Source organism: Centruroides vittatus, unplaced genomic scaffold (assembly GCF_030686945.1).
Source record: "Centruroides vittatus isolate TY-2023 unplaced genomic scaffold, ASM3068694v2 contig_1218, whole genome shotgun sequence".
In the NCBI taxonomy this organism is placed as follows: Eukaryota; Metazoa; Arthropoda; class Arachnida; order Scorpiones; family Buthidae; genus Centruroides; species Centruroides vittatus.
The window spans coordinates 233,361-259,015 of NW_027120780.1; the positions used below are offsets into that span (position 1 = coordinate 233,361).

At 32.0% G+C, this 25,655-nt stretch overlaps 2 protein-coding genes across 3 annotated transcripts in view; both read right to left on the reverse strand.

The window, feature by feature from the left end:
* On the reverse strand, positions 1 to 1,399 carry LOC136987474 (uncharacterized). The gene is made up of 3 exons (XM_067285212.1): positions 1,334 to 1,399; positions 301 to 1,245; positions 1 to 215 (listed from the first exon to the last, which is right to left on the reverse strand). Exons 1-3 carry the CDS (start codon positions 1,352 to 1,354, stop codon positions 123 to 125), a joined length of 1,059 nt encoding a protein of 352 aa, XP_067141313.1. The 5' UTR covers positions 1,355 to 1,399; the 3' UTR covers positions 1 to 122.
* Positions 1,400 to 2,374: 975 nt separating this feature from the next.
* The window catches only part of Pgd (phosphogluconate dehydrogenase), a 37,778-nt gene continuing 14,497 nt past the window's right edge, over positions 2,375 to 25,655 (reverse strand). The window contains exons 1-12 of one of the 2 annotated variants that reach the window (XM_067285078.1): positions 23,510 to 23,706; positions 23,367 to 23,442; positions 22,958 to 23,102; positions 22,671 to 22,890; positions 22,538 to 22,604; positions 22,333 to 22,467; positions 22,140 to 22,265; positions 22,002 to 22,065; positions 9,513 to 9,643; positions 5,235 to 5,368; positions 2,691 to 2,913; positions 2,375 to 2,630 (exon numbers count right to left, since the gene is read on the reverse strand). In XM_067285078.1, coding sequence (XP_067141179.1) covers positions 2,511 to 2,630; positions 2,691 to 2,913; positions 5,235 to 5,368; positions 9,513 to 9,643; positions 22,002 to 22,065; positions 22,140 to 22,265; positions 22,333 to 22,467; positions 22,538 to 22,604; positions 22,671 to 22,890; positions 22,958 to 23,102; positions 23,367 to 23,442; positions 23,510 to 23,646 — 1,578 coding nt within the window. In that variant the 5' untranslated portion in view covers positions 23,647 to 23,706 and the 3' untranslated portion in view covers positions 2,375 to 2,510. Of the gene's footprint in view, positions 2,631 to 2,690; positions 2,914 to 5,234; positions 5,369 to 9,512; positions 9,644 to 22,001; positions 22,066 to 22,139; positions 22,266 to 22,332; positions 22,468 to 22,537; positions 22,605 to 22,670; positions 22,891 to 22,957; positions 23,103 to 23,366; positions 23,443 to 23,509; positions 23,707 to 25,655 lie in introns of those variants that run through there. The other variant, XM_067285083.1, reaches the window with a different exon arrangement.

The following is a 25,655-nucleotide window of genomic DNA, read 5'->3' on the forward strand; positions in this document are numbered from 1 at the left end:
TAAAAGTGTTTTTAATTACAAAGAAAAACAAATTTTATATAATTTCATTAATCTGTTTTGATTCATTTCTTAAGTATATTTTAATAGCTTTCTGGATAATCTTCCTTGTTCATTTTCTTTCCTCACGATTGTGTTAATTCGTACAGCTTCAAAATTTCACTTTGATCGACCGATTGTTTACGGGGCTTTGAAATTCGTTCTCCTTTCTTACGTATCTAAAAATTGTTTGTACGAATTAAATTTATTAAATTCCATTAAAACAAACAAAGAAAAAAAACTATCAAAATTGACGTGATTTACCGGCGATGGGGAAGATTCGTCAGTCGATACGGATTTTGGATAACGTTTACATTTGCGTTTGCGATAAATTTTCCTATTTCTTCCTACCGAATTTTGCTGTCGAGTTTTACTAGTGGAAGAAATTTGAGTTTTTATAAGTTCTGGACGAGGAGCATTCAAATGACTCTTCGCTATTGTCTTTGTCTCCGATGCTATTCGTTTTGATGCTCGCGCTTTTGAAATTTCTGAATCGGAATCACGTTTTTCTTGTGCTTTAGATAAACATTTTTGAACTTGCTTCAAATTAGTCGAAGATGCTTCAGGGCGGAGTGTTACCAAAGAGTCTTTATCGCCGATAGGCAATGGCTCTTGTTCCTGTAATCCGTTGCGACTTTGGCTTAAAAATTTATTCTTGCAGTTTTGAGTATTTCCTATATAATTACCCCTACGAAGTTTTTGATCAACGTCGTGGTTTTCAGAAAACATTTTTGATTTCGTACGATCGCCTACATATTCGTACTCGTGGTCGTAATCGGTATTGCTAAGAGAATCTCTTTCTGTATATCGCAAAGGAATATTGCGTACATCTTCGACCAAATTGTCAGATCTACTCGAATGAAAATCGGAAATAATCGAGTCGAATCTACGAGAAGATTGGAAAGGGGTGAACGCGGCTCTAGTCCAATGTCCGGATGCAGTCCTCCTCCATTTAATGCTTTCTATACTCTCCCCCCTACTGCTTTCGTTTAACGAATTACTACTACTGCAGGAGTATTCCCATTCAAAAGAATCAAAATTGTCTGAATCATGGCTTAAATAAATTTTCGTGCTGCCTACTTTAAATAAATTCCATTGATTGCCATCACTTTCTACAGACGATTCGTCGTCGAAAGATTTGATAGATAAATACGAGTAAAATTTCTTTGTAGAGTCGGCTTCGCTTCGAATTCCCAAAAATGTTAGTATCTATTAAAATAATAATGTGTAAAAATAACCAACAAATATCGAATAATAAAAGTGTGTTTTAATTAAGATAAAAATAATTATGGCTTACTTTAGAATTTACGTTTCCCATGACTTGTTTAATACGTGAAAGAGCGTAAAAGAGCGACAATTGTAAAGAAACAATAACTTTAGAATCAATTATTATTCACAGCTTTTCACTCAAAACTCAAATTTTGTTATATTTACAACGGTACCTTGATTGCCACTCACCCGAAACATCGCCAGCTTCTATGTTATCGATGGCGAATTCTTGTTCGAAGGAAGGTCACAACTGAATTCGAAATTTATTAACCAATTTCAAATCGCGGGCCAAATATTTAATTAAAAAAATAACAAAACATGCTTGCAAATTTTACTTTATATCAGAAAAATATCGATATCAATTATTTCGTTACTATTATCTAAATTGATAATAGTAAATTTAAGGCTACAACGTCTTTTAGGGCTACGTGGAGATCGATTTTCAGATTTTAGTTTTTATTTAACATTAAAATACAGGTAAAAATCTTGTGGGTACCGCTTCCAAACACCAAGCTTATCTTTAGAAAAGAAAAACTGAGTAGACGGTCAAAAATTTTCTTAATTGTCATAAATTTTTATTTGGCAATATATCCAAACGCGTTAAATTATCGGGCTATAGGCTAACTTTTTAATAACTAAGTTATTTAGTTAAGAGATGGCGCCTAACGTCCATCTAGTAGCAAATTACTTACTTGTCAGTAGAATCCAATGAAAAAGAAAAATCTAATTTGAATTGATACCGATGAATTTCCATAACGGTCATCGTGAGGTGTAAGAAAAACATTGTGGGAAACCGGCTCGTTGAACAGAAGATTAAAAAATACTTTAATTTTGTCGCACTTTGGACAAATGATCACGTACTTTCACTATTACGGAAACCACAAAACTCGCTAAAATTTCTCTAGTAAGTTTTTCAAAAGATTGCCACTTAGTTTTCAAAATTTATTGGCAGAGAGATAATACTAATTAAGCAATCACTTTAACAGATATAAAGGTCCAGATCCAATAATAGGCCCTATCTGTGTTTCTTACATTTAAAAATTTGCGTATAGAATATTTTTAAACAAAATACAAAAATACATCATTTTATTTCTCCAAACATTTTCATATATTTAAAAAAACTAACTCTGAAAAATTTCTCTAACAAAATCAAATAATTTTCAACTAATAACGTGATTCAGTAAACAATAATGGATATGCTTAATTTAGGCATTGTATGTAGTGGAGGCAACATTTCCTCCGTGACCCGTCCAATTGGTATGAACGAATTTTCCTGGACTGGATAAAAGCTCGTAGGTATGGGCGCCGAAATAATCTCTCTGCGCCTGAAATGACACACATAAATAGAGGGTAATTTATTTTTACTAACTCATTGAAATGCATACCTGTAGAAGATTTGCGGGAAGCTTCTCGGATCGAATTCCGTCGTAGAAAGCTAAGGCAGTGCTGAATGCGGGTGTGGGAATTCCCAATTTGACGGAGGTTGCCACTACTTGACGCCACGAATCTTGGCAATCTTGAATTGCCTTTTGGAAAAAGTTGTCCAGTAGAAGATTTGAGAGATTTGGAGACTTGTCGAAAGCACTTTTAATGTTACCCAGGAAAACACTATAAATATTTGCATTGTAAATATTTAGATTTATTTTAAATATTCTTAACTCAAGAAGAATGTGTAAACAAAATCCAGAATAAGAAGTTTCAAAATAAATTCTTTAACATTCAGAATAAATAATGCACGTAAATTAGTATTAAACTGAAAAATCATTTGAGCAGTTTAACAAAATCAAATCTACTCCACGGTTTTCAGCCTTACTAGAACCTTTTAAAACGTGTGAAAATTAAAATTTAACTGATACCGAAGCCGTTCCATTGATCTCTGTTCAGACACATTAGGAGCGTTGTCTTCACCAGCAATATACAGTACAGTACGCATTCCACTATCATCCAAGCAGAATTTGTTTTGTGGAACGCTGCTACATCTGGCTGACGTGAAACACAATCTCCATTCTGTTAGTGCTTCAAGAATGGGACTAGTCACTTGAAGCACTTCGAGTTGATTCAAAGTTTAGACGATGCGATGAAGACCTACGACCGCCCGCGAGGGCTTATGACTATTGACACCAAAACTTTCGTCGGGAATTTTGCGTGATGTTTGATCTTTACTTCTGGCATAATGTCCTTTCTTTTGCACAGTAACCACCTTTATCCTGGATGATTCTGAATGTCCACGAAATAAAATAAGACTCGTCGTCCAAAACAATATGCAGGTTGTTTTGGGGTTAAGTTGTCCTTTGTTCGGAACCTTGTTTGATTTTTTTAAAACTGCTTCACACTGTATCGGGTGCAGAAATCATTTTCCTAGTAACAATATTCTTTTACCCCATGAAAGCACGCGATGCGATAATTTTGAAATTTTGACCTAGCATACTAATAGTGGTAACGGTTTGTTTCTCATTTTAACCATTTTTCTTCCACTTTCTTCAGCTCTATGTACAAGTGGAAGAGAAGAAAACGCATAATTATATTATATAATGTATTTTTTTTTTGTTTTTTTGGAATGCCTATACCAGGGGTCCCCAACCTTTTTGTACCTAAGAGCACATTCTAGAATACCGGCTGGACGATGGGCACCATTTATTTTTTCAAGGTGAATTTATATTTGGACATAGTTAACAGCGCCGGATTAAGCCTCTAGCGGGCCCTAGACAAAATTTAAATTGGGGCCCCATTTAAATAAGTTGCTTCTAAACAAATCTTACATAATGTGACATTAGCATGGGTGACACCCGGTGGTGGATGTCGTGGTGTCACCCAGGAATATTTCTAGATGGTGCGAGAGATTTCGTGGCGGAGATTACTTCTGACACACGGATGGCTGTTGACCTTTTTTTTTTTTTTTTTTTTTTTTTTTTTTTAGTTAACGACTGCTGAAATTTCTAGGTCACTCCAAGTTACGGGCCCTACACGTTTCCCTACTTTGATTTTATGCTATTCAGAACGGACCGATTTACTTCATTTCAGGTATGGGAAATTGAATTGGTGCAGATTTGGCGGAGGGGAAAAAGAGATCGGTCGCATTTCGCTTTGTGCTTTCATCTGTGTTGGACGCCATTTCTACTTTTTTCACTTTGAATCATTCAAAGTGAAAAAACTTTTACATAGCATTTTATCGAAAACCGAAATATTTTTATTTTTATCGTGGTCGCACAGTGGCGGGCACACGTAAAACGATTGGCGGGCGCCATGGTGCCCGCGGGCATAGGGTTGGGGACCACTGGCCTATACATTTAAATGTTTCACAGTGAAAAGTTTATTCTAGAAATTTGATAAAAAGGTAAGATTTTCAATGATTTTTCTGCGTTCGTCTAAGGTTTCTGGAAGGTTTCTAAAGGTTGAACAATTAAAAAGAAAAAAAAACAAGAAAAACACCGAATCGTGGGTCTGAATAAATTCTGCACGTTTGATTTTGCAGGAGCAGGCACAGAAAAAAGTTATTTTGGATTTTTAATTTAAACGTCCGCATCATGGGAATTTGACAAATTCTTTTAACAAATTGTAAGTTATCTTATTTAATGATATACAACGCTACACATAAGCAAATGACAAAAATCAGGATTCCCCATTATCCCAATGTAACCAGATGTGTTACACGTTAGTAGACTAATCAACAGTTTGAAGAAGTCATTTACAATAATTTATGCATTGTTCCTCTAACAGAGATGAGAGATTTGTTAAATATAAATGATGTATGTGACTAACATGTAATCAAATAAGAGAAATTTAAACTATTCATTTTAAAAATGAATACTTCTAAAGAATAATCAGAAATGATGATGTCAGTGTTCAAACTATGGAAATATTTTTCATTTCAATTACAGAACGATTGAATTTTTACGAATTCGGCAGATAAATGAAATATATAAACGTACCTTCTGATGATGCATCCGCCTCGCCACATCAGAGCAATTGCACCATAATTAAGATTCCAATTAAAAATTTTTGCAGCTTCTTTTAACAACATGAAACCTTGTGTGTAGGAAACTATCTTTGACGCATAAAGAGCCTGACCATAAAATATAATAAAAATAAATTACTAAATGAAAACATAATAGAATTTAATGACAATGTTCTCGTAATATTTGATCAATAATAGATTATCAATCGAAAACATTTCAATAATATGTACATTTGACTACATAAAATACATGATGTAATTTATGCATTTTTTATCATGTAACATTTATAATGACTAATAGTATCATTAAAAAATTTAATAGATATATTCAATTTTATATATACATTAAAGAATTTTATTTTATTTAATATTTCATAAGATTATTAAAATATTAATTACATTATATTTAGAAAAAAATAATAATAAATTGCTTCTAACCATCAACAAAGAGCAATTTTGAAGTATTTGTTCAACTTTGAATACGTTTCATGCTAATTTTACCACTCGACTTAATCAAAACATAATGTAATCTATCGATTTCGATTGTTATCCGTATCTGACATTATCCAAAAATGGATGACAAAGCTTAAAATTCGTACTTTATTCACTCTATTTTGGATAAAAAGGGAAGAAAATTTAAAATTTGACTTTATCCGTATAAAGTAAGGTCCTTCCAAATGCAGGTTGGATACATAAAGGATTTTAAAAAAATTAAATAGAAGAATTTTTAATCAAGAAAAGGGTACAAAAGAGGGGGGGAAATGTTGCCAGTTATTTCAACAAATTTAGCTTAAAACATCGTCGCTTTAAAGAAAAAAATAATTACTTTAATTTTTTATAAATAGATCTTAAAAGATGTATATCAGGGGTTGATAATAGTAATAAGTAGGGTTTCTTAAACGGGATCTCGGTTGTTTTTTTAACCCAGGAAATATCCCGGGTTAATCTTATTTTGTGTTAAAGCTGAGGAAATTTTCCAAATAGAAAGTATAATTAACTCAAACTGTCAGAATATTGATACATTTGTATTTATTAATTTTAAACCTACTTATTACATTTTTTGGCATGTCACATTGTCAATAATCAATACGTAGCCTATTTGTGGCAGGACTCCAAAAATTCTTTACTTGTCAGAACCTGTAATATCTGGAATAATTGTGCTTATGCTGTCTTAATTTTTAACCATGCCCAGTAGCTTCAATAACTGCGTAACGCCAGGTTGTGAAAATTGGGCAAGGTTACAAACAAGTACGAAGTCTGCGAGTATGAAGTTTTTCTTCATAAACCTGATTATTAAAGACAAACGAACTGCCGAATTATCGGGCTATAAACTTGATGTTTCTATTAAAGCAGCCGAGGCAGACAAATCAAGAATACTAGAGAGCAAAAGAAGTACTACAATCTTGAAAATGAACTAGAAATCTTCCAAGCTACAGGTGAAAAAACACAACATTTGTCTTCTCTTCACTGCATTAAAGACGATTCCACCCACATGAATTGAATTGGAAAGGACATTCTTGGTTGTAGGCTTTTCATTAGTTAAATAAGAACCAGATCGAGTGATCGGAGTATTGACCAACTTTGCTTTTTAAAATCTTATTATAAAAATTTACAATAATATTTTGTGTTATGTTTTATTTAAAAACGAAAATTACTTTTTAAGTTATAAGTTTGATCTAAGTTCCTTTTTTTTTTTAAGTTTTCAACTCAATTCAAAGCATTTTTATTGTTGTTGTTGCATGTAGTTTCCAGCAAACTTTAATAAATTTTTTCTATTTGTGAAAATTTCTACGTAATTCAAAGGTAATTTTTAATATATAACTTACACCGCATTATTGATGTTATTTTGGAGGTTGCAGAACGTGTTAAATTAATGAAAAAATTTAATACGATTAAAAAATGAAAAATAATTATATTTGATTTCAAGATATTTTGTATATCTTAAAAATAATTACTTCTATCCCGGGAAACAGTTCACTTTTATCCCGGAATCCCGGGACAAGCAAAAGATCGGGAAATGATAAACACTAGTAATAAATACAAAAAATCCTCTGATAACGCGTTTATTTGATTTATTTTTCATCCATTTTTTTATGGCACTTAATCTCGAATAAAGGTATTCTGATAGTATGTTTTTGCGTGATACTGTGTATATTTGAACGGACTTTTGACAAGACTGAAGACAAACACAAAAATGGTACTTTATTAATATAATACAGTTCTTAAACTTCTGGAGTTTACAAGTGCGATTTTAATTATTCATAAGCATGAAAAAATCATCACCAAATCGCCAAATGGCTTGAAATCTGGGTGATAAATTACAAGGCTTGTTACTCATTAGATGTTGTTGCCCATAAAAACGCAACATATATCAAGACTGTAAAGGTGAAATTTAGACATTTAAAAAAAAAAAAAAAAAACATTTTATCGACAATTAACTCAACAACGATTACAATTTAGTCTGGTAGGTAAACACCGACAACTATCGATCACATATCGTCATTTGTTGGGTTTAGCTTAAAAACAAGCTTTAAAAACAATAAAACAAAATCTAAAAATGTTGATTTAGTTTTTTCCCCTTAATCGCCTTTTATCAGAGACAAAAAACTTACGCCAAGGATACTCAGAACAGAAAAACAATCATTTATTTTTCAAAAAATAAGCTATGCATTTCGGGTGATTTTTATATAAATACTGTCGCCCCTCTTCAGGCTATAAAACAAAAATAGCCTACATTCTTTTAGAGTTTACAAAGCATTATCATCAATATAACTTACAACTGACCTTTTTTTTCACTTTTACAAATTTCCTGTTCGTACGCCATCAATTAAAAGTCGGTTATCTCTGACGATATCCCATCATGCGCCTTCTATTCCGATTCCATTATTTAAATTAATAGTATTATTTGGCTGTACAATTGCCACATGTTCTTTAAATTTACGCAAATACATATCTTTCTTTATAGAGGACGAATCGTCCATAAATGGTGGAACCGCTACTTGGATGGAGTTGATCTTGAACCAATTGTAGGAGGTCTGTCCGTTGACTATCCTCACCAAACGCCTTGCAGATAAGATCGTGAACATTCGTTGCGTAGTGGCCACTTTTGAAGTGATAGAACAGCAGCATACAAATATGTTCTTCCGAAAGTTTCATATTGTCAGACATTGCCAATGCGTCTATTTCTAATGAAATGTGTGATGAAACGCTCTTTGATTACTCTATTTATATACAATTCTAGAACATTTTTTCCAGACTTTTCTAGAAAAAATCGAAATGTCTAAATTTCATCTTTACAGCCTGATACATTCAACTACCTAAACAACGACGAATAATTCCACATAATATGGATAAACTTCGAATTTTAAGCTTTGTTCTTGCTTATTCATCGTTTGTGGATAAAGTCAGCTTAATTTTAACTTTATCCGAATAAATACTTTATCAAATCTCTTGATTAAATCAAGTAACAAAGTCGACATTAGCCAATTAATGGACTTTAGTGGTAACATATGGCAGATCGGTTCGCGCACTTTGCAAGTTTGTCTCTAAATCGAGTTCTTAAATCAAATTGTTCCTTATACAGTATCCCTAAACTTCTAATTTCGAATGATTCTACGTACAGTACAGATAGTAAGTGGATGGGTTGTCTACTCTTTCAAATCTGCTGATCACCACTAGCCAAAAGCGTAAATCTCGCGAGATTTACGCTTTTGGCTAGTGGTGATCAGCAGATTTGAAAGAGTAGACAACCCATCCACTTACTATCTGTACTGTACGTAGAATCATTCGAAATTAGAAGTTTAGGGATACTGTATAAGGAACAATTTGACAAGATTGGAAAGATCGAGAGCAAGAATAGGGAGTTGGGGTTTGGACGGAAAGAAGGAAAGTTGTCTTTCCTAACCGGCGTGAAGTGTCTTGTGGAGGCAGTGGCATGCAGTACTGTCGGGTAAGGAGGGGGAATCGGTGATTTTCTTCCCGGGAAAAGTTTAGGGCACGCAATGCTTCCTACCTCTTTAAATTAATTATTTTATTTTTTCGTTAGTAAAAATAATAATAATACTTTTTAAATTAATAAAACAAACATTTTACCTATTTAATTTATTCAAAAACACGGCAAAGAGACCGCTCTATCCAGGTCTCCGTATAAGTTCTCTGAGGAGCGGTTTTCCACACATCCCAATGCCAAACGTGCTATTGCATTTTATACAGCCTTAAATCTACCACCGATTATTCAAGTTAAAAAACTAACCTTACGAATATGTTCGATAAATTCCTTTTTATCTCCATCATATTTTGTGTTCTCGGGTCCTTTTAAATGTTTACTGGCTTCCACACGTTCGTTTTTAAGAGATGACAGACATCTCATGAATACCGCTTCCCCTGAAAAAAAATTCAAAATTCATATCAGTCACTTAAAATGATTTTCTTTTAAAATCATACACCGCATTACGAATAGGCTACATCTTTTACGCGAGTAAGAAATTAATTTGAATTCGTTAAAGAATCTTCCCTACAACCAGAACATTAAATCTTTTATAAAATCACAAGATAAAACGCTTTACTAACACACAAATAATACAAAAAAAAAACAAAAAAAAAATCAAAATTAGTCTTAAAAGAATCGAAATAATTAATTACTGTTACTTTATACATATACGATTATCACTTTTATGCAAATGAAATGAAAACTCTTTCATCTTTATATATAAGCTACTAGAAGAACAACGTACACAGATGACAACGTCAACAAATAAAATAAAACTTTATGTAACTTGTTATTATTCATACAAAGCTTTCTCGATTTTTAACTGTACGATTGGAAAAATATTTCACAAATAATTAGCATTTTATTTGATAGTGAAACAAGTGAATGAAATTTGAAATTTAAAAATCTTGTCAGTTGACAGAAATTATATATCCAATAGACAGACTCTCACTTTTAAAATAATGCGTTCTACAATTTCCCTATAGGCTCGGTATCACAGATTGGAGTTCTATATACCAAGTACATCAAACATATCTAATGCCCTAATGGGAAAGATGCTCTTTTATTTTATAAAATTGTAGTGTGTGACAACCATTTTTCTTTATAGTTTTGCATGTAAATATTTTTATTCGTTCGATTTATTGTAACCATCACTGATAAGTTTGATATCAATTCTACTTAAATTCAGAAATTAACAGTCACTAAACGGGATGATTTCTTTTCGTCGAAATGCATCTGGCGTTTCCTCTTAATTTCCTCCAAGGGCGATTCAAATATTTTTCAACTACGAAAAAACTTAACTGATGAGCTATTTTTTTATATGGGAATAAACTAGAAAAAAGTTTAAACGAAAGGAGGAATATAAAATATAGAAAAACGGGCTTTTGTGGCTTGTTTAAAGACAATCACAAGAAAAAGTTTTTTGATATTTTTAAGATATCCAAGCAAGGCATTAACGCTTGTGTGTTTTGTACTTTTTATTGTTTCTTTAACGATAAAAGTTCGAAAGCGCAAATTATAAGAAATACTTAGTATTTTCAGTATATTGTACCGAATACAAAGCAAAAAGTAATGAAATTAACCGTTTTATAAGCTTAAATATGTTAAGAATACAAGAATAAAAGATTAAAATAACTTTCAAAAATATTTTATATTTGGAGAAATTATCAATTATTTATATTAAAAAATATACTGCATTTTTTAAAATGAAATACACTTAACTGTAGGATATCAAATAAAAATATAATGATAACCAGTTTGAATGAAAACAAAGAAATGAAAACGATCGCAATATTCCATTGCCATGTATAATAAATGACAAATTTTTAGATTTAGTGTTAATGAACCTTTTGTCATAACTGAATAATACGAGACACATGTTCAATAGACCTTCTCTTTTATGACTAATTTTCTTTTGTTTATGACTGCATGGAAGTATTTTTATGGGACTATCTTAATTTATTATTATTTAATTTAAAACTGTATTTTCACAAAAATGTCAATTTATGACACAACCTGTGAGAAACATAAGGGCTCACTTTACAACGGCTTTCCAAGAATTGGTTATTAGGATAAAAGCGGGATTTATAGCCTACTATATTAAACAGTATATTTACCTGTTTCTTAGCGGAATAATTATATATAATTAAATATAAAGTTTCTCATAAATCCGAAGTTATTTAACAAAGTTACTATAGCCTGATCAGAGAAAAATCTTTTAGTATTTAGTTTAGTGTAGTTTAAAATAGTTAACTTATTTTACGAATCATCATCAAGAGACAAATTCGTTGATAGAAACGTAAATATATAAATTCTTTTCTTGACAAATTTACTAATTTCGATGGAGTAAAATCATGGAAAAAATGAAATTATTACTAAATAAGCATCCGAAATTGCCCAACTTCCCTTACAAATAATATTTTCTTTATATTCCAATATCTGCATTTTCTGAGAGAGATTTTCAAATGTTTGAATTAACTAATTACACTAGTTATTTTATTTTATTAGCTAGAACACTGTCTGATGAACGCCGCATTATTCATTCAATGGTCATCAGATTTTCTGGAAAACTCAAACTTAAAAACCTAATTACTTCTGCCGGCAGTCATAATAAAGCATTATTCCAAATGAAAAAGAAAATATGCGTAATAACAACAAACATTAGCGAATTTAACGAATAAAAATAAATTCAATTCTCTTATAAGAAAAACAATTTATTAAATACAGGCTGGCACAAGTCAGTTAACAGAGAGATTTATTTTCAAGATTTTAAGAATGGTTAAAACAGATATGAAACATCTACATGTTCATAAAAAGAGACACAGTATCTTATATGGTTAAATTGGGAATTATCAATACCACTTTTTAATGAAATATGTGTAATATTATACGGATATCTTCCCAGATAAGCACACTGAAGGTCTCTTCTGCAAAAAAAGCAGGAAAAAACTTTTACCTTATTTAAATGTGATGATTAGTATAAACACTAACTATCAGTTATTCAGTTACTACTTATTGTAACATCGTCACAAATCCGGGCAGAAATTTTCATCACATTTTTAATTTATTTCATTTAAAATATATGCTCTCTATCTCAAATTGGTAGTGGCTTACCCCTGTACATCATACTTTTCCTTTAACAATAAGAGCCGTGCCGGTCATCTATCTAACACCTTTCAAGGGAAATTTTTGAATTGACATAACATGACTTCTTGTTTTCATCAGAAGTTTGTATATAGCTAATCAGAGCATCCTGTCCCTAAAGTTTCCATATCTCGTCTCGTCTTTCATCTATCTAACTCCGTTCTTGAGATTAAGGAAGGAGACACAACGGGAATTTATAGGTCTACAATATTTTTCAAATTGCAGCCCAATAAGAAGCGGCGATGGCCCGAGTTCTCTAGATCGTTGATTCTGCATTTCGCTGTGTGCATGGTCACGATTTGGAGACTCGTCGAGAAGTATTTTTGTGTGTTTTTCGCGTTCTTCCATTTAAATGGAAGATGCTCTCCTTCGCGGGTGATACAGGACCGTAACCGATGCTCAAAACCAGCGACCACATTCACCAGAACTTCATCGGGAATGGCTTGAATCTCAGCTTTGATAACTTTTTCGAGTTGTTCGAGATTGACAATAGGATTTATCAGAACCCATAGGATTGAGGTCCGGGGAATAAAGTGGCCATAAAATTCCTCCTCTGCCGCTCTCTGGGAACCGTTTAGCGATTACCCTTAACCCCAAATGTGATTGTAAGATGTTGAAGACATCTTCAGTTCGATGAGGAGGAGCTCCATCTTGCATGAACCACATTTCGTTGACGCTATCCTCATAGTAGGACCTGGGAAGGAAGTGGTCGGTCAAAATGCTCTTGTAGATTTCACTATTGACTGTTGTGGTCACGAGAAAAGGTTCGATAACAAAATCTTTGCAAGAGCTGCCCGAACAGTGAGTCTCTTAGGAAAAAGAGGCTTTGCGACGACAAACTCGGGCTTTTGGCTTCCCCAAAATCTGTTTTTCTGCTGACATATCCCTCGAGATGAAAATGAGCCTCTGACGAGGCTCATTTTCATCTTGGGGGATATGTCAACCTTTGGCCCAATTTATGGACAATGACGTTTCGATCATCATCAACTATGGCTCTTGCTGCCTTGATATTACCCTCTGACCTCGATGATCGTGGTCTGCCTGTCTGGTCTCATCATCATCCCTTATGCTGCCCGTTCTCTCAAATTTCTCGATTAAATTGGTAACCGTACCTCTTGTTGACTTTGGCTTGTTTTTGAAAGTTATCGACCATGTCCACAGTAGCACAGTGGGGTTTTCATCACATTTGTACCAATGTTTAACCAAAAAAATAAAAAAATGCGTTCATCCACTGAATACTTGCTCATTTCTAAATGTTTATACAAATTGGCATGTCAGCACTAAACAATTACCTTTGTTTACAAGATGACGGTCGCGAGATATAAGTGCTCTCGGACAGGTAGTTAAAAAGTTATCGTCAATCAAAGTTGTTAGTGACTTTATTACAGTGGCGTGCCATGACATTTGATGATAGGGAAGCTGTGTTTCTGTAAGAAGCCGACTTAAGGGGCAATCAATTAATTGCGCATCAGGGCCCGCTCGTACTCGTTTGTTCAATAAGCCAGTAAAAACCGTATACTTCTTTAAATGTATTTTTAATAGATTATCTGACGTACTTAATAAATAAGAAAGTTCAATATAATTACCTCCGTTATTAGATTCAATAAATTCCCTATGGCCCCTAAATGCCAATTCTTGCTTTGAGAAAAAACATATAACATCTATTAATTTAGATATATCTATTAATCGTAATTATCTTGTTATAATTTTCAATATTTATTTTATATTGTCCACCAATGTTAAATTCTATTCCGCTTTGATTTCCAAATTTCTTCAATTTTACGAAAGAATCGTCATTCGTCATAAATTTTATCGTCAAAATGTCGAAATTCTTTTGTCGACGTATTTATATTTAATTTAGGCATTGGACTTTCTCTTTTAATAATGTTTTCTTTTTCATTATATGGTCTTGAGCCAAAACTTTTTTAAAATAAATTTTTGAATCACTAGCCACGATATAAGGGCTAAAATTAAAATTATAAAAAAAATCTTACTTGGTAAAACAAAATGTGTGATGAATATACATACTTAGTACAAAAAATTCTTCAATTGTATGAATATACTTTTAAAGAAACTTATAATTAAATATAACTTTGTGAAGAAACGTACATAAAAATAACAAAATATTCTTTACTTTTTAAATCTTAAAACAATCCACTTAGTGAAATAGCTCCCTACGAGTGGTTAATGAATGGAATCAGAGACGTCCTAGTAGGTATGCGGCGCGCGCATGCACGCAGGTTGCCAAATCCCGAGGGTGCCGATACCGATCAATGTCAAATGCCTCTTTTGACGCATCACTAGTACATCTCAAAAGGACGCCACAGGGCTGTTGTAAATTTTAAACGTTTCTCGCCATAGATGTAAATATGTTAAACTTGATAGTAATTTGTTTTCCAACTACTGCAATTCGTTTTAGTACCAGGTGTACACGGAAATCAGTTCCCCACTGTACTGAACTAGTAATTGGTTCGGTTAAGCTTTTGCTTAAGTAAAATTCTGGATCTTTCAGCAGGGTTTTATTCATGTCCCCATTCCCTAATCTCTTAATTATTTAACTACTTCTTAGTAGAAATAAGTCGAAACCAGTTACTTTGTACCTGAATATCTGTAGTCTTGGGAAAAAAACATTGGAGAGACAATTTTTATGACAATGGATATATAAATCGTAAATTTAAGGAAAATAAATTCTAGAGCTTTTTTTTGTACCATTGTATGTCTCATTCATTAAATTTGGTTGTAAATGATGCTGCCAAAGTAACAGTTAATTTTTTAACATTATACAAGAATTGTACACGTTTTTTCTGCATCCTCTTACAGATGGGACATACTAAATCGTAATATCACCGGTTTAACATTGAAATCCGTAAGTAATATAAGATGGGAGAGCAGAATAAACGCGGAATAAATATATCAAATATTTTAATGGAGTTTTTTTTTTAAACTCCTGTCAACTATACAGAACTATCATAAAAACATACCAGTAAATTCCTATCAGTTGGGTTAAGTTATAAATCTAGTCTAGGGTGGGAAACCTTTTTTATAACATGGGCCAGAATAAATTTTACGTTCTTTCCGCGGGCCGTAGTAGTTAATTGACGCCTTCTTGTGACTGGTAATTTTTTTAGTCTGCAAATATGAAATAAATAAATAAAAAGTTAAGTACTACATTTATTTCTCTTATTGTTTTCGAAAATTACAAAGAATTGAAAAAATAACTATTAATTAGTTATTTTTCTAATTTAATAATCTATTAAATATCTCGCGGGCCGGATAGAAACTTTTCGCGAGCCGTAGCTGGCCCGCGGGCCGGGGGTTGCCCGCCGTTGATCTAGTCTGCTCATGATTCACATAATCGGGCGAGGGTGGCCGAATATCTAGCAGGTGGCTAACAGCCCAGAACCACTCCGGGATATAAAATTGGATGCTTTATGCGTGTGTTGCTTCTACCAGCTAAACCGGGTGAGGTTGGTGCTCTGTAAACCGCATGTGCCAATGCCTATATAATCTGGCTGATTGGAAACTGACCCGGTTTCGACATTCCTTCCGCCACTGAATTATTCGAATATACAATAGCAATCTTATTGTTTTTTTTTCACATGTAGTATAGAAATTTGTAAAAGATACATAATGCAGTTATAATAAAATATTAATTTTAATTAATTAAAAGTACTTTAAAATATGAAAATTTATATTTTATAAAATACAAGGGAAGGTCATTGGAAGGTGGAAGCGGCGCTTCCATCGCTTCCAATGACGGCACGCCACTGCTTTATTATATACAGGGTGTCAAATAATTTAAGAAAATTTTGTATTCTTATTCATTGACGTGATAAATAACTGGTTTATGTTAGGGCTTAAGTTATAAAAAACGTTTAATCTCTATAGATTTTATAAATTATTAATATTAACCCATCTAATAAGTTTAAAACTGCACGTAACGGCTGTTTTCAGTCTTTTTTTAATTATTAATTATGTACACGTGAGCCTAATTCAGTGACATGTCGAAATTCAGACTAACCACGGCCGAACCCCATCCGAATTTTCAAATATACAGTACGTGTAAACTGATATTTTACGTACTGTAAACTCCAAATGCACTGTAAATCAAGTTTAGGTGTCTTCACCTTAGACACTTAAAACTTGATTTACAGTGCAGGTTCTAGCCAGTATTTCAAAAGGAATGTAGGAATACTCAGAAAGATTCAAAATATAATTTACAGAATCATTATATTTAAATAAAAAATACAATTATTATAATTTCAAAATTAAAAATTACGAATTCTGAATGAATTCATTGAAATCATCGTTAGATCATCAACAACGCAAGGATGAAACAACAAAGTTGTTATTGAAAGGGGGTTATAATATCCATTTTTCGACGGCCGAATCTGGATTTTCGACGCTCTTTACTGTGATAGAAAATTTGACGGGCTAAAGGAGTACTTTTTGTTAGAAAAGTACAGTTTAAGATCGATAGAATAATAATTGTCTTTTTGTATTGTCACATTTAAAGAATGACTCTCTCCTGCTATAATTTGTTGTTAAAAGATCGTGATATTGCTTTAAAAAAATGTGTACTTATGTATTTTAATTACCTTTAAAAAAATTCGCAACTTATGAATGTATGTCTTGATATTTCAACTTATTTAAATAATCTATGTTTGGTGTTATCCTCGCTAGATGGCAATTAATTCATTTGTAATAAAATTAATTGAAAATATTATTTAAGGCTGAAGACAGCTGTCACGAGCAGTTTAATTTTGAAAAATTTCAAAAAAATTATGCATTTATTAAACCTATTATATATTTCTCAAAATTCGAAAATATGCATCGACAATTTGAATAGGCGCGATAACGAAAACACCATGGCTTCATTATAAATGAATTTAAATAAAATATGTAATATCTAAACTTCAAAAGTTCATAAATAGGCACAAAATACTTTACGGACCATATACTTCACCGTCAACCTTGAAAATACTTTAACCTATATAACCTATATATTTGCATACAATAAAAGGGTATGTCTTATCGTTGTTCAAAATCGATGTTATGATTATAGTGATTATACATTATCAAATTCCGTAATTGATATGGATTTTGCTCAAAATTGTTTTACAGAAAATCAGGTAACAATTTTACTAATAATAATTTGCAAGAAGTTTTATCTAATTTTCTGTACAATATGCCGATATAGCCCAATATTTTCATTTAACAATAGCAACAGAACATGTCAAAGCATCCCGTTACTACTAATACTGAACTTGGGCATCACTAAATTGATTTAATAAATATGAAACTATCTTTTCTATGTCAGTAATTTAATTCGCATTCTAAAGCGTTCCTAGATCCAGTGTAAGATTAGCTGAATACGAATAAGAGCACCCTAAACTAAGTAAAAACCAGTTCTTAGTCACGCAGTCTTAACAATTGTTCGAGGCTATTATCGAGTCGTGTCGATGAGGAATAATTCATCTTAACCGGGGTCATAAATAATAGATACACTAAGAATTTATCTCGTATATCTACGACAGGTGGATAAAGGTAAGATCATTCCGGTTATTATAATGGAAAATAGTTTATAAGAAATGAAATCATTGAATATGAACTGCTGTAACAAAAGCATATGAAAAACTTAAAAATTATACATATTACATATAATATCTTTTCTTGTATTTATAAAAAGTTCATTTTAAGAATGGTCACATTACTTTTACTTTCCTGGCTGTTATATATAATAGAGGGAAAATATGGCATTCGGTCAAAAATTGATCAAAGATTTTGATTTTAAAAAACGTTTTATATATCTTAACAGATGGCACAGTTTTAAACATTGTTGCCGGAAAAGTTAAGCAACTCGTTGCTGGCTTTTTTTTATAATTAAAGGCAGCGTGCAAGCTGCACTTTACTGATTAGTCAGTCCGAAATCGCAATATAAACCAATTTCAGAATGTTTAGTATTGATACTAACTGTTTCATAGTATGAATATCAGAATTTATCATATGCAGGAAAACAACTCATCTCAAACAAGTTGAAAAAATAAGTATGTAGAAAGTCCAAGGATTAGAAATATCCTAATAAATGAACAAGCTTCCCCAAGTAAATATTAATTTATATTTCGATCTGATTGGTTTCGTTTCATTCCATCCAATCAAGGATCTCCTGGATCAAATTTTGCCAAATATTAAGATCTGTGTAATATCCATTTGTTCCAACAAAGGAGTGATCCAATTTTCGTAGATAAAATCTATATAAACGTTATATTATTACAAATATTACTCTCCGAATATTAATTAGAGATCATAGTACGCGCATAGTCTCTCATTATGTAAATAAGGTAAAAATGCCGATCATCGTAAAAATATTTTAAAACGTCACAGTCCTACCGTACATTGCACACAGTGGCGCATTTAGAAATATGGCACCCCTAGACCCACAATATGCAGACGTCCCTCCAAACTAATAGTGCCACTTTCGCACAGAATGATTATATTTTATCGTTTTAATTCTGCAATAATTGCATTTTTACGAATTTTTAAATATAGAAAGGACAGAGGACACTGCTATTGAAAAACCGTCATTTGCACGAATAAAGTTTTAGTACTAAATACATTCATATATGAAAATACTATTCAACTGATATGTCTTATTTACTCCCTATTTGAGCTTTTAAATTTGCACTAATTCCTTTCATATTATGCAAAAAAATTATTATTTTGAATTTTTGTCCCCCAAATTCTTGCGCTCCTAGACCCGGGCCTAGTGGGAAAATTTATTTAGTTTGATATCAGACTAAATAATCCCTATGATAAATCATAGGGATTAACTCTTCCAAAAATCAAAATAGATATAGGGAAAAAAGAGATAGCTATCGGTCTTACCTATGTTACATTGAGTCGAGTGAAAAAAAATAACTGACTCAGTATTTTTAAAGAGTTACAATAAAGATCGCTACGAGTCAATCTAAGTCCAAGGCCCATAGTGATAGACAGAATTTCATGAGACGTTGGCATAGCAATTAATTAATGGCTTATTCTGACCTTATATATGTACAGTACCTTTAAATGATCCAATAGAAATCAAATATATTGTTGAGAACGAATGATTCTTTGTTTCTTTTTTCCCTCATAATCTAGAAAATAAAGGTGCGAGCAGCTTCGTTCCGACTACATGCTGATACAGCGTTACTTAACTATAGTTCAATAAATAAAATAGCTAGAAGTGTTCTGAGGTTGCTTAATATTCTTGAACAAATTTTTCCAAAAACATAATTAATATAAAGGATTCTTATCTTCGGGCATAAATAAAGCGTAATCTTCCTATTGCCTAAGGGATTTTCAGACCCTCAAATCTTTTCATGGACAATTTAGAATTGGAGTATTTTCTAACAGTCGTCTACGTCGACCTGACCGATTCCAATGAAGGTCAAGTCTGCTATAACGAGTGAAATTGGGATTAGCCATCGTTAACAAGTTAAAAATTGCTAATTTAAAATAGAACGTAAATCAACAAATCTGAAATATTACACCCCAAAAAACCGTAACCTTACAGGTACAGAAACTGCCGTCAAGCATGCGTAGATCAATCTTTTTCAAATTATCACAGTTTTATCCAGGATATACACGAAACACATTTTAGTAAAATTAATTCCCAAATTTTCACACATTTCTGAAATGGAACGATATAATATGTCGCGTTTTATCAAATTACAATCAAGACGTCAAGCAATAACTAAATTTGATATTGGGATTCTTTTTAAAAAATTTTATTTTCTAAATTTTTTTTTCTCAATTTCTATTGATATTCTATATTAACAATAAAAAGAGTAAGGAGGAAAAACATCGATCTATTTTGCTACTGTACGGAAGAGCTGGAAATTTTTATCGTTCACTACTAATTATCATAATTATCTGTATATATAATGGATAAAAACTTATGTTAATCACTACATATATTACGGCAAATATACATTATTATTATTATTTAACCAATTGGAAAAGGTTGAATTTTGGAACTGTCATATAATCATAAAATTATCATCTGAATAAAAGTCAAACGTAAATAGTAGGAGTACAGAAAAAAGAAAGCATAATACAATGAGGCAGGATAGGCTCAGCTATCACTGAAAAGCACACAAAGAGTATTAATTTTTTCCTACGCGTCTTGTCTGACGACAGTCAAATTCATTTGGTTAAGAGAGAAAGCATTCGTAAGTTACATAGATGGATGGATAAAGTTTTTAAATTTGGATACAGGTAAAGATATAGCTACAAAAAGATACATAAAAGAAAGATACAGCTAAAAAGCAAAAGATGTTGCTAGCTGCTTTAACGGATCAAAGTTCGAATCTAGGTTGTCCTTATTATTTATAAAAAATTCCTATGGCAGATCTCGTCCCTCACTACCTGTCTACTCCATTGTAGAACTTGATATAACCTGATATAACTTTTAATGACAAGAACAATGATATTTGCTAGAAGACATTTAACGTGGTAAAAATTTTTTACTAATTGTCTTCTAGCAAAAATAATTAAAAATTATCCAAGTTAGATTAAACATTTTTTTAACGCAATTAAAAAGACTTCCAATACTATCTTTTTCATCATCATTACGATTTCATTTAATTATATATCAAAGAACTGTTTTTTTTTTTTTTTTTTACATGCTTCATACCTGAATTTGCTTCTAAGTGGCATTTTTAATTAGACTTAAAGATGCAGCAGGATGGTATAAATCATAATGGATAAGATTGTCTAGTTCTACTTCAGTTAACTATAAATTACCTATACTTATTTAAAATCTCATTCAATTTATTTTTTCTGATACATAATCTTCAATTTGGGGGATCAAAACTCTTTCCATCCTGTGGGTACCGAGATCTTTATGACAAGTTCAACACGGGTTCGATAAAACTCGCAATGAAGAGGCTGGGTAATGAATCCGACATAGGACAGACTTAACATTTGGCAGGTCAATTAGTTTCCAGTGACTAATAGGTGTCTTTGCTACAAATTACTATTATTACTACCACGTATAGAATACATTCTGAGTTAGGATAGTAATTTGGAATAACAAACTTTTACATTAAGTGAATTATTAATCATTAAATATCAAATAAAGTTGCTTTACGGTTCTATGTAAATTCATTGCAAATTATTATTCGCTACTAATATTTATTATAAAAGGAGGAGGAAAACACTATGCCATAAAAATTCCTATGAAATTATAACCTTTTTTAAATGTAATTATGTAAAATTGGTCTGAAATATTCGTCTTAATAATGATTAGTGGGAAAAATACATACAATTCTAGAAATATAAATATATACGAAATAGACCTATTTCTCCGATTGTTCAACTATTATACAATGTATATACAAGTTATATATATATATTAATTTATTTATCATCTATCTTCAAGACAGTAGGCACACAGGAAGTTATGGTTAATTTTTATTTTAATATTTTTTCCACTATATCCCTATTATTAAAAATTCTACACAAATTTAATATTCTACAATAGAATTTAACATAATGACTAATAATTTTCTTAATGATCAAAATACATTTTTGAGCAAAAAAAAAAAAAAAATAATAATAATTTACCTATTAAAGTGACGGGAATTCCAAAATCGAGGGCTGCTATTGCTGTCCATTTTCCAGTTCCTTTCTATGAGCAGATTTTAGAATATGAAGATGCTTTTCGCTATTCAATCAGAACAGAAGAGAAAAATCAATTTTTACCTGTCCTGCCACATCTCTTATCTTCTCTAGGAGCGGTTCACCATCGTCGTCTTTGAACTTCAATATATCACTAGTGATTTGAATTAGGAATGAATCTAGCTCTCCTTTATTCCATTCACTAAATACCTGAAAAATAAAAACTCGTATCAATTTTAAAGATTCTAGAAAGCAACAAATAACGATAAAATCTCACCTCGCTCATCTCATCGTTGCTCAAACCTAAGGCACTCTTCATCAAATGATACGCTTCGCATATTAACTGCATATCACCGTATTCTATTCCATTATGGACCATCTTCACAAAATGGCCACTTCCTTCTTCTCCTACCTAATATTAAAGTAATGAAACCATGACGATGAATATATTTTGAAACGATTTCTGAGAATTTAATAATTACCCAATCGCAGCATGGTTCGCCATCAGCTTTAGCAGAGATGTTTTGAAATATGTCTTTAATGTAAGGCCTGTGTATATATATACATAAAAATTTAATAAGCCGTCGGATACGCAGAAAGATTAACGGAACTTACCATGCTTTTGGATTTCCTCCAGGCATTAACGATGGTCCATATCGTGCTCCTTCTTCGCCTCCACTGACACCCGAACCTACATACAGTAGGCCTTTGTTTTCCAGAGCCTTGCATCGCCTAGTGGTGTCGACATATTCGGAGTTACCACCGTCGATAATTATGTCTCCCGGTTCTAGCAGCGGAACTAATTTATCCACGAAACTGTCCACTGCATCGCCAGCTGCAATAAACAATAAGACAGGTCATGTGTGTCAGGATCACTACTGCGAGTAAAACAATTAATCCACCTTTTACTAGTAGCATAACACGGCGAGGTTTTTTCAATTTAGCAACCAACTCCTCCAAGGAATGTGCACCGATGACCTTCGTTCCTTTAGCTTCGTTACGCAAAAATTGGTCCACTTTTTCCGTTGTTCGGTTATAGGCGCACACCTGTCAAGAAATTGATCTAAGTCAACATTCCCAGTTACCACGAAACCACTAATTTTATATGACCCACTTTTCACAATCAAGTAATTATTAATGGCCCATTTGCCGGCAAAACACTAGTTACTATCGGAGAAGGCCGTCCGTTTACCGTAGCCACTCCTCGTACGTCATAATATTTTAATGAAAAATTCGATCAAAATTACGGAATGTGACGATTAAAGAACTAAAGTTTACATAAGAATCATAACGATGCACCGAATTACTTACGACGAATCCGTGATCGTTCATGTTTAGGATGAGATTCTGGCCCATAACCGCCAGACCTATTAATCCGATATCGGCCCTGAAAAAAAAAAAAAAAACCATTATATGCTATTCCATATTGCAAGCGTTTAACAGCGTTAACTTACGCGGGATGTGGCGTCCATTTGCGTTTGATTCGACAGAGTCCACTCCCCATGTCAATGTGCGCGAAACAGGCACCTGGCCACATGCAGTTAAACAGAACAGTGGCTCCGCCACTTTGCAGCCTCGAGGCTGTCCGCATTCCATACTACGATATTTCATTTCCGCATCCGTTCTCACCTAACAACACGTGGTTTGTTCCAAGTTTTACGATAACGCCACTAATCGAGCCTTACCTCTTTTACACGGTAACTATGCGTAACTACTCTTAAGTTAATACGCTCGATATAATACAAATAGTCGATAAACAATATTTTTTATTATTATATATTAAGAGAGATTAAAAACATTCATGCTAGCAAATAAAAAGATCCGTGATTTTGAACGCTTTATATATATTTATATATAGAGAGAAACATTTTAAATACTTTAATCTTTATTTATTAATTCAATTAAAAAATATTTAATGCAAGCAATTGTTAATGATGATTCAAGCTGAGTTTTCTAAAGGCCACGAATAATTAAGACCGAAAACTTAAATATGAAGAATAAATTCAAGCTTTAATATAAGAAAATCATCATAAATCTGAAATGATTATTTTTTAAATACACGAATAATAATTTTTAATTAGAGAAAAATATACCAAACTCACAAGAGAATAATTTTTAATTAACGAGTTCATCATAATGCGAATTTAAAGTGCTCAACACGTTTACGATCGATTCTTTCAAATATTTACCAATTTTAGTGTAATATAAACAAACCGAAAACGGAACGTAATAGTAATACACATGGCAATAAAATGCATCAATGACGTGTATATAGTTACGTCTCTAGACAACACACGATTCTCATTTTAATAAATACGAAAAATAATTAACTTTCTGCAGAAACACATCTACTCCAGCACAACCGGTTTGCTGTATTTATTCGAAAACGTTCCATTTCCTTCAGACTACGTATCTAGATATATATATTTTCATAAAAAAACATTCTAATTCCGATTTAGCAAAGATTAAGAAATATATTAATCGTAAAAACAACACAGTATGCGTTTTCTGTATTTATAAAATAAAGATAAAATAGTAATGAAGCAAATATTCGTTCCTCTCTAAACCAGGAAAAACGTCAACTTGTTACTGATTTTTTTTTTTTTTTTTACAATATCATCATCGTGGATACGATTATGGGATTAATAAAAAAAAAGTTACATTTTAATTTAGGACAGTTTTGTTTTCGCCTATTACTCGTATCAGTAATTATTTTGTAATTACTGGTAAATATTACTAAAAAATAATATATTTTTAAAAATAAATTTAATACTAATTCAAATGTGGTTATCATGCAATTTTCGAACTACAAATTGTATGTAGCTATGAATAGAATTCTTCGTGTTTTAAAACAAAATTTTAAAATGAAGTTAAACAACTACTAGTACAGATTTGGATAATATTTTCGTAGGACTACACCACAGAAAGTCAATGTCTTCATTTCAAAACATTTCCTACATTAAATTACTTTTCAGTTATAGTAAATAGACTTGCATTAAAACGGTTATAGGCTGACCCACACCGTTCATATGGTCAGACAAACAATAAGGCAGACAAGTTTCGCCGGTATCGCCTAGAAGCTAAAAAATGGCATTACGATTCTCAAATGTATTTCACTCTGTACGCAATATCGTTCTTTCAAGAAAACAATACTTTCATTGTATGTAGGTCTACAGCCTATTAAAGTTTATATAACTATAAGTTGTTATTTTAATATAAGCGCACAACAAATTAAATCCGATTTTTTTTTTAATCTTTTTGAAAACTTTTATCAAATTCGAATTAACCTAATTTTGTTTTTAATGCTATTATTTTCTGTAAAATAGTATTTAAGTTACGTAAGAGTAAAGTACCACGAAAAACGCAGTATCACGGTTAATCGTTGAAAGCAAATAGAGGAAGTTATCGTATAATAAAAGCAAATCACGGAGTTTGCACTAGAATATTTGTAAAAAGCTCTTTATATATTATTATTCGCATTTATTTCCGACATCATTTAAGCAATTCTCAATTGACTCTGTCTTTTTTCTTTGTGCAAAACAAAGTTTTCGAAAAATAAATAGGACTACATCTAAATTGCAGCATGATAACTGATACTTA

What these genes read in the sequence shown, in the direction of transcription:
- LOC136987474 (XM_067285212.1), bottom strand. Translation starts at nt 1,354, where the DNA reads ATGGGAAACGTAAATTCTAAA. An exon ending in TGGGAAACGTAAATTCTAAA is followed by an intron (nt 1,246 to 1,333) that starts GTAAGCCATAAT and finishes TTATTTTAATAG; the next exon opens with ATACTAACATTTTTGGGAAT. An exon ending in ACGAATCTTCCCCATCGCCG is followed by an intron (nt 216 to 300) that starts GTAAATCACGTC and finishes AACAATTTTTAG; the next exon opens with ATACGTAAGAAAGGAGAACG.